The 9,093-nt window shown below is 38.3% G+C and overlaps 1 protein-coding gene across 1 annotated transcript in view; it reads right to left on the reverse strand.

The window, feature by feature from the left end:
• LOC149812183 (protein decapping 5-like) overlaps window positions 1-7,802 on the reverse strand; it is a 33,272-nt gene extending 25,470 nt beyond the window's left edge. The window contains exon 1 of the mRNA XM_089993950.1: window positions 7,563-7,802. Coding sequence (XP_089850076.1) covers window positions 7,563-7,713 — 151 coding nt within the window. The 5' untranslated portion in view covers window positions 7,714-7,802. The remainder of the gene's footprint in view (window positions 1-7,562) is intronic.
• Window positions 7,803-9,093: the final 1,291 nt, after the last annotated feature.

The following is a 9,093-nucleotide window of genomic DNA, read 5'->3' on the forward strand; positions in this document are numbered from 1 at the left end:
ATATCATCAGTACGATAGAATATCCAATTTTCATCTGTCACCATGTTAACCAAAGCATTCTTGACTTCCTTAATTCTTTTCACCATCACAATGATGGACACAAAACGTGTTTCAACAACCTTCAACAATTTCAGATCAGAATGCCTATTAAATATGGCATTAGCATATTGGTGGTTGACAACAAAATTCCTAAAGCTTTTGTCACTTTTTTTTAATTCTTCAATCCATGAATATAAAGCATATACTGGTGAATTTTTTTCTTCTTTTGAGTTGCAGATGTTCTTAGAGTCAGATTCAAGTTGTGTGTTAGACAAGGAGTCCAAAAAATATGAGGATACTCACTCATCAAACTCAATGATATACTTTTACAAACTGGAGTGTTGTCTGTGATGATTTGCATTATTTTCTGATCACCCACTTCTTTTATTACTTTCATAAACAACCCATTCAAATACTCTGCATTTTTATATTGTCCAGATGCATCAACTGCTTTCAAAAATACTGGTCCACTAAGCAAAGAAGCAATGAAATTAATCAGTGGATGCCTTTGAATATCTGTCAACTCATCAGAAATAATGAAAACTGCATTTTGTTCTCATGAAAATTCCTTAATCTCTAGCAATCTCCCAACATTTTCCTTCTCTTCTACAAGAATTGTTGTTCGTAGTTTTTCTAAGATTAGAGCTACATAGCCACTCAAGTTAAAATTTGTCAGTGAAGTAATTAAATTCTTCCAATAAAGATTTCTAGCTGCATTAAATGAAAGTAAACTAGAATAAAAATATCTCCCTACTTTTTTATCCATCTGCTCCCTTCCATATGTATTAAATGATATTTGTATCGTTCCTCTTCCTCTACCTCCTACTTTCACTTTTCTTTTTTTTTAGCATTTTCTTGGTGGCTTAAAAAGAGTACATTGATTGCACAAAAATCACTCATTGTCTTCCTCTTCTTATATTCATCTTGTATTTTTTTTTAGCATTACCTCATCAACTCTTTGGTATCTTGAAATGCCATGTCTTGATATCTTCAACAAATAAGTTGACCCAATATAATCTCTCTCACAAAGCTTGCATCAAAATCTCTTATTTACACCACCTCTTCCAACTTTTTTAAACTTGTCTATATGTGCGCATAGCAGTCTCTCATCATCACATGATGTAGCCAACAAACAAAAATCAACACTACCACTACCAGTAACGCTAGCAACAGAACTTACATGTGGGGATGAGGATGACGCAATTCCTTTCCCTTATCCATCATTTTTGTCCTTAAAACAAAAAAAAAATATTAAAATAAAATTCATATAAGGTTCTGCAGAACTAAATAAAATAAAAAATAAAATAAAGGGAAAGGACATCTGTAAAGGCGAACCCCAGGGTTCAGCATTGCCAAACTTAGTAGGGTTGGGTTCGACATAGTTGAACCTAGTCCAGAAGGGCTGGGAGCCAAACCCAGCCCAGGGTTAGCCAAACCCAGCCCAATAAGGCTGCGAGCCGAACCCAGCCCCGACAACCCAGAGATGGGAGCTGAACCCAGCCCAGCAGGGCTGTGTTCGACAAAACCAGGGTTAGGAGTTGAACCCAGACCAATAGAAGAAGAAAAAAAAAGAAGGAAGGAGGAGGAAGAAGAGAGGGAGAGAGAGAGAGGCATACCTTGCAGTAGTCGAAGGAGAGGAGGACTCGAGTTCGACAGTCGTCGTCCGTCGAAGGAGAGGAGGGGTCGAGAGTGCAGCCGTGGAAGAGGAGTAGGAGAGGAGAAGGGAGGCATCGAGGTCGGGGGGAGGGAGATTTGCCCTAATCCCCCGCCCAACCCCCTTTCGTAGTTTTTTTTTATTTTGGATCCAAAATGGATAGTTGACCATGGGTGAGTTGACTGCACTCGGGGTCGGCTTGACGACACTAGGTGTCGCACCTGCACCTGCACCCGAGTCGAGTCACATCGACGTGGGTGCAGCACCCTGTTGGCCGAATCCCTATGACATAGGCAAGAAGTGAGTCTTTTAGGTATATATGAAGCTAGAAGCTAGAAGCTAGAATTGATTAGGCAACAAAGTAAAAAGCATAAAAGTTGTCAAACTATATGAACTTTTTTTTTGAAAAGAATGAAATGTTATTAAATAACAACTAAGAAAAGGTGACAAACGGTCACCGTTGGTACATGAGAATCAAAATGATTAAATTAAGAGATACACAGTCCTTGAAGGCCCAATTCATGAGATGTCAGGTTTGGCCATTTCCTTTGAGCACAAGCATGAATGTCCATTTGAATAGTGTAATGAATGGAAGAAAAGTGCGGCAATTTCCCTTTGAAAATTCTCTTGTTCCTTTCTAGCCAACTGAACCACCAAGTCGACAATAACCACCACTTCCAAAGATGCCTCCAGTTCTTATTCTTTTTGAAGATTGGTGGGCCAACATCACAAAATGTTTGTAGTGTCCTCATCCTTACCACAAAGAAAGCATATCTAGCCAGCTGGTATCCTTTCTTCTTCACGTTGGATTGTGCATTAATCTTATCCATATATAATAACCATGTGAACAATTTGGCTCTAGGAGAGGAACCAAAACCCCATATTGTACCATGTGCAAATGGTTCCTCTGACAGTAAAAGAGAGCAATAGAAGGATGCCACTATGAATTTGCTTGTCTTATAGCATCTCCATATATAAGAATCCTCTTCTCCATTTAGCTTCCACTCGGCTGGCATGTCCAACATATTCATCCGTTCCAGATATTACCTTTTGCTGAATCCTCCCATAAATGAGGGGTTCCAACCTTTGCCAAGCACCCATTAGTCACTAGAGCTGTTTTCACCTTTGCATTTCAACATATGTTGGGGAACAACAACGCTAGTGACTGCAAACTGCATCAGGTATTTTTCCAAAAGCTGATCTTGTTACCTTTTCCCATAATCTCCAATGTTAAGGTGAAGTCATCTAAGACTGCCATCCAGAATGTCCAAACTGCTGAACCACGCTTCTAGTTACCCTTGATGACCCAGTTCCATATACCATATTTGATCTTAATGAGGCGAGACCATGACCTGTCCTCTATCCACAGTTTCCACCATGATTTTGACAGCAGCACTTTATCAGTCATCTCCAATTTCTTTATACCCAGCCCTCTAAATTGCAATGGCAGTGAAACTTGTTCCCAGATAAGTATCCACCTTTGTGGGTGTTTGAGCCTTTCCATATAAAGTCCCACATTTGTCTAATAATTATCTTTGCTGGTTTCCTTGGAATTCTCAAAATGGCTAATAGGAAGGAGAGAATAGTGGAGAAGAAGTACCTAATTAAGGGGATCCTTCTAGCAAAACAGAAGGTACCTTGCCATTCGTGTGTGAAGCTTAGCCAACACCCAATCCTCCATGTGCTCCCAAAGGTAGTGCTTTCCATCAACCTTAGTGAGGAACGTACCCAGGTAAGGCAAGCGGAGTTGGCCCACTTCACACCCAAAGACTATCTCGTCCTGTTTAGAAGTCATGGAAATTGGAATCGACATTGCAGGCCAACAGAACATGTTTTACATCATCAATCTGTAGGCCAGAGCTTTTGGAAAAGGCCTTTAGGATGAGCCAAGTGCAGTTGAACTGGGTATAGTGAAGCTTCTCCAGAGACTAATAGATCATCGGTGTATTGTAGCAAGGTGATCGGCTCCAAAATTTGGAATTTAAGACCGAAGATAAATCCTACCTCAGTGACCCTCCCATCATTGCTGCAAAGCGCTTGCATATTATGTTGAACTGCGCGGCGAGAGGGAGTTACCAGCACTAAAGCACCAGATCCCATCAAACTATATGATACTATAAACAAATCTAAGATTACCCTTACAATGATAGATTATGTAGGGTGGGCATTGGGTCGAGTACCTACAGGCCTTTCAAGTACCCAACCCGGGACTGGTTAGATTTGAGCTACCTGTGCAGTCTGAAATCTAATAACGCACAGACCTGGCCTAGCCCAACTAATGAACCAAGTTGGCTTGACTCTAGGTGAAAAGAGTTTTCAATGGGACCCAACATGGCCAGACCTAAGCCTGCCCAGGTTATCCATACATATGGGTCTAGGTCTTAGGCCCAAGTCAGGTGAGACCTAGGTTGTGTCCAAGCCCTACAAAGGTCGAGTCAAGCTGATGGCGGGTCACGGTTTTTTCTTGGCCCATAAGGCTCTAATGGGTGTCAGGCCATGCCAAGGTTGGGTGGGCCCAATGTTAGAATCCAAAATGTTACTTGTTAATGTAAGAATTAGTGTATTAAACACAAAGAGAAAAGCCCTTATGAATGTCATAAATTCAAGCAAAAGGCATCATCCATTAATACTATAATATCTAGTAGGTAGCAAATAATAGATAAAATTTAGCATAAAAGTCTACAAATTACACACATAAGAGACTAAGAGTATGTAATGGTGTATATGTTCCTATATGAGAAAATATTTTTAAGCACTTTCCCTTCACTTAATCCATTAAATAACTTAACTAAAAAAGCTTCAAGTTTCATCAAAATTAGTACATCTTTTATTTTTTCCATTCATCACCCAAATCCAATTAAATAGAGCAACAAAACTTTATTAGAATGAATGTCATTTGTATTTTAAAAAATGACAAATGTGTTCCCATTTTCCTTCATGAATCTAAGACCTTTTTTTGCATCTCAGATACATGCATCCTAAATCCCTTGTTTACATAACTTGAGAATTTTGAGTGAGTCTCACACTAGATTGAATATATGGTTTTCAAATGCACTCGTAGACATTAGTACTTCTAGATCAAGGTTTTGAGTGCTTAAGGTTGCTGTTAAAACATATTATATATTGCATAGCAACATTATCTGTTTTTATATTCCCTATCTTATTTTCTTCATATTTAATGAAGCTCTCTCTCTCTTGCATAGACAAAAGTGAATCTTATCCTAGACCTTTCTTTCAAAGAGCTTATTTCAATAGTTGGCTAGATTCCAACTCAGAATCCAGGTTGACTATCCTTAAAAAATCCTCCTTGTATCAATACATTTCTTGTTAATTGTAGTGTAAGATCAATTAGGGTTACACCATTTTTGGTTTATCAATATGTGGTACTTCATCATATAATCTATTCAGGATCCATCTGTCTAGATATCATCATCTACTCCACAAAAACATATGCTTGGAAGAGCTTGTACAGTTTAGGAAGGAATTTTTAATGATCAAAAGAAGAATTGATTATCCCACTTGTTAATTCATTTTCTTGTTATTCACATATGGGTTCAGATTCATGGTATCACTTCCATAAAAAAACACTTGGGCTAAAAACATACTCATTTATCTCCACCTCTTCTGTGACATGGATGAATCCAAGATGACATAATGATTCAGAAATCGCAACAAACAAGCAGATCCACTAGAGCAAGAGCACATTAACAAAAGTTATAACTGCAATTTATTTGCATGAAATTTTCAGGAAGTTTTCATTTTTCTCAGGTACTTTGAAAAAATCTTGTCAAAAATAAAATATTTAAACATGCAAACTATGAGGAAACAACAAAAAAAGTTAAAAAAAATTATGTGTATATAACTATAAAATGCCAATATTTCCATCGAAGCAATAAAATCATGATCTTTACAGAATATGATGATTTTACTAGCATTTAAATTTTAGCAAAATCACATCTTTAGAGTTCTAAATAAATCTCTTGATCTTTATTTCAAGCATTGGATAGGAAACTAACAGTGACTAAATTGTTGATAGCCTATTCTTTGGTTCTTGCGCAAACTTCCATCAATACTAACACTTGATGACCTACAACCACATGCTCCTCTTTGCTAAACCAGGAAAATCAAATTTAATAAAAAGACGGCATCGACACCACCTGTAATCTGCATCATGATATAGAAAATCCAAACCATGTGCATATTAAATAACCAAATAAGGCAATACCCAGTTGAGAGGACATCATCCCCAAGCACTTGAGATTTCATAGCCTAGTATCATATAACCAGTATATAGTATACATATAAAATACAACAGATTGGTCTCAATACATGAACAGTGCCATATTACAATGACATCTTACGGGATACCAAACACAGCTTGGAAAGCTCTGCAGATTCATTATCAAAAAAAGGTTCCAGAAGGACAACCAGAGCAACATAAGTGATTTATAAAAGATGCTTTCATGGACCAAGCCACTTGACTCCTGAGACCAGATGAGTGTTTTGAGTTGTTCAGGCACTATCAATATCAACTCTGGTACCATAGGTTGTCACGCAAGTCCAGGCTAAAAGGAGCAATAAGTTACTCAGAATACACATAAAAATGCCCTATATTATGTTGCACCATAACCACGTAACTCCACCACCATCTCCTTTTGTTCATAGAGGCTAGGAACACTCCAGATCAAACCTAGAAGTTCACAATAGCATAACAAACATACATTCTTTAGCAACAAAAGCAATTTGATTTGAACAGGTAAAAATAAGAATGATCGAAGGACCGGAATGGCTTATCCATGTGGGATGAATGGAGCTAAGTTCACAAAGTAACAATTACTGCTAGAAAAAATGCACATCCAAAAACCTGAAATGTAATTTATCAATTAGTTGGAAGTCTATTGTAGTACACGTCATATTATCATGCTTCTTATACTAGCACTCATAAAAAGTACATGTAAGTTTGATTTGATGCCAAACTAATAGTACAGAAATAATGACCAAAAGAGAAAATCAATTCAATTGGTCATCGAGAACTGGAAGTGACCGTGTTTGCAGGGTGAACACGCAGACATGCTACCGGGTGAAAAATCCACGCCATGCATCAGAAATTGAAAAACACAATATTAATATGGCATACATCTACTATTTCTGATCCCTTTTCTCATGGAAAAAGAAAATGAGTTTCGAACTGGTTTTCAGAAATTGGCTTTCAGAATCCACAAAAGTACACACCACCAAAAACCAAAGGAAAACTCATATGGAGAAAATGAAGTGCAAAGTTTGTTGTCATTACTATTGTCCCTTTTTTCTCTTCTGATACGGGTGCCAATTCTACATTACTCGACTCCAGGCAAACAGGGCTACCCCAAACCCCTACCACCACCATGCAAGCTCTTGCAAGGGTGGGTAGTTGATTCAAACATCGACGAGGAGGAAGAAAAGAAGCATTTTAAACCAAAAAGAATGGGAACAAGTATTCTCACCGAAGACGGTCATCACCATATCAAGCCCATAAACAGATATTCTAATCAACACCATGGAAATTCGAAACAAATTTCAGTTCGATTGCATAAAGAACCACACAATTAAGCCACAACAAGAGAAAGCTGCTACAAAGAAAGAGATATCTTAAGAAGATGGGTTCCATCCGACCCACCCCAAGTCGAGCAAATTACAATCCTTAAACCCAATTTCAACCCAACTCGCGAATCCGCTTCGTCCCCAATAAAGAAAGAATGCAAAGCAACCACCAACAAGAAAAAAGGAGAAAATTTCTTCTGGGTGGCAAAAAAAGACATCAAGGACAACACAATAAGAACAATAAGAAGAAACCCCAACAAAAATAAAAAGGGGGGAAAGAAGGAGACACCGTTGCGCAAGCCAATGCTGGACTCTTCGGTGTTGATGTTGTAGAGGATGCCCTCGTATCGAATCTCGCACTTGGACGTCAAGCTGATCAAGCTCCCGATGTAGGAATCGGGTGAGCCCCTGGATCTCCCTGAGGAGGCGTCTCCCATCATTCTCTTCTCTTCTCTTCTATTCCTCCTCCCCTCCTCCTCACTAGAGACTCAAGTCTTGTTTTTGGGTGATGGCTACTGTTTATACACAAACTCTCTCTCTTTTGTTTCCTTTTTTTCACTTCTTCCCCCTCTCTACTGATAGAGATGAACTTCCAGATTACTGAGATGTGACTGTATCAGCCTGATGGTCATGTAATCTGTGTGGGGATGAAGTTCTGGCTGTTGGATTTCTGCAAGGTCGGCTGTTGATGCAAGATTGATGATAGTGTTGCCTAGCTTATATGAGTAGAAGGCTCGTACATATGTGTCTCTTTCATTGTTATAGATGGAAAGAATCTATTGCCACTGGCGCCTATACTTATTATAACATATATAATCTAAAACAATCAACCGGGGCTCCGCTTGTCGGGTAGGAGCAGCTAGTGCACGTCACCTTGCATAAGGACGTTGCAGGTTCAAAACCCATTGGTAAAGTTATGTAACTGTTAAGGGTCTGCCGAGCTTGCCTTTAAAAGTAAAATATTGTATCTAAAACTGGTTTAATTAGACAGACAAAGATTGCGTTTACGAGCTTGAAATGAAATTGGACAGAGCAGGGTATTGGATAAGGTGCTTTCTGCATATCTACTGATTTGAAATCAAGTGGGGAGTTACAGTACAGCTCCTTTATTACACCTGTTTAGGTGGGTCAGCTTAAAGAAGGATATCTGGACACCTGGGGTATGCTTGGAGAATAAAAATCTCTTCAATGGAAACCCTCCAAAACCTCTCCAATGAATTTTTTTTGTGTGTTTTTTTCAAAATTCTGACAGTACAGATGTGTTCAGCATGATTGATTTACTATAAATTGGCACTTGGATCATAAATTTTGGATAGAAAAAATGGTATTTGAAGCCTCAAAAATTTATAAAAATTGTACTCCGTTGATTTTGAAACTTATAAAAACCTGTTCATGCATCTGAATCAAATGCTTAATAACTGATTCCTATAAAAACAAGCATATAGTATGGTCGAAATTTTGAAAAAAATAACAAAAATTCAATAAAACATCCATTGAAAAGGTTTGAGAGGGTTGTCCATTTGGGGAGGTTTTCATTTCTCTTTTCTTTTGCCACAAGTATTGCCGAGGGGCACAGTGGACTCAGGGGTTTTATCAGTGAGGTCTGCATTAGAGTCGGGTGGGTTCACTCTCATCCTGTTCGGTACTGATGAGAACCATAATCAAGTTTTAGCTTAGCTCTATAAATATACTGCTGGACCCTTCTTTTCTATGTAAATATTGAAAAAGGATGGTGAATTCCAAATATTTGTTGAGTTTTACTCCATTTTCTGTGGAATAATCAAGTCTAATTCCAAATGCACAAAGATCCCAGAAATTCA

This window comes from Nuphar pumila, chromosome 17 (genome assembly GCF_984573655.1).
Source record: "Nuphar pumila chromosome 17, dmNupPumi1.hap1.1, whole genome shotgun sequence".
Classification (NCBI taxonomy): domain Eukaryota; kingdom Viridiplantae; phylum Streptophyta; class Magnoliopsida; order Nymphaeales; family Nymphaeaceae; genus Nuphar; species Nuphar pumila.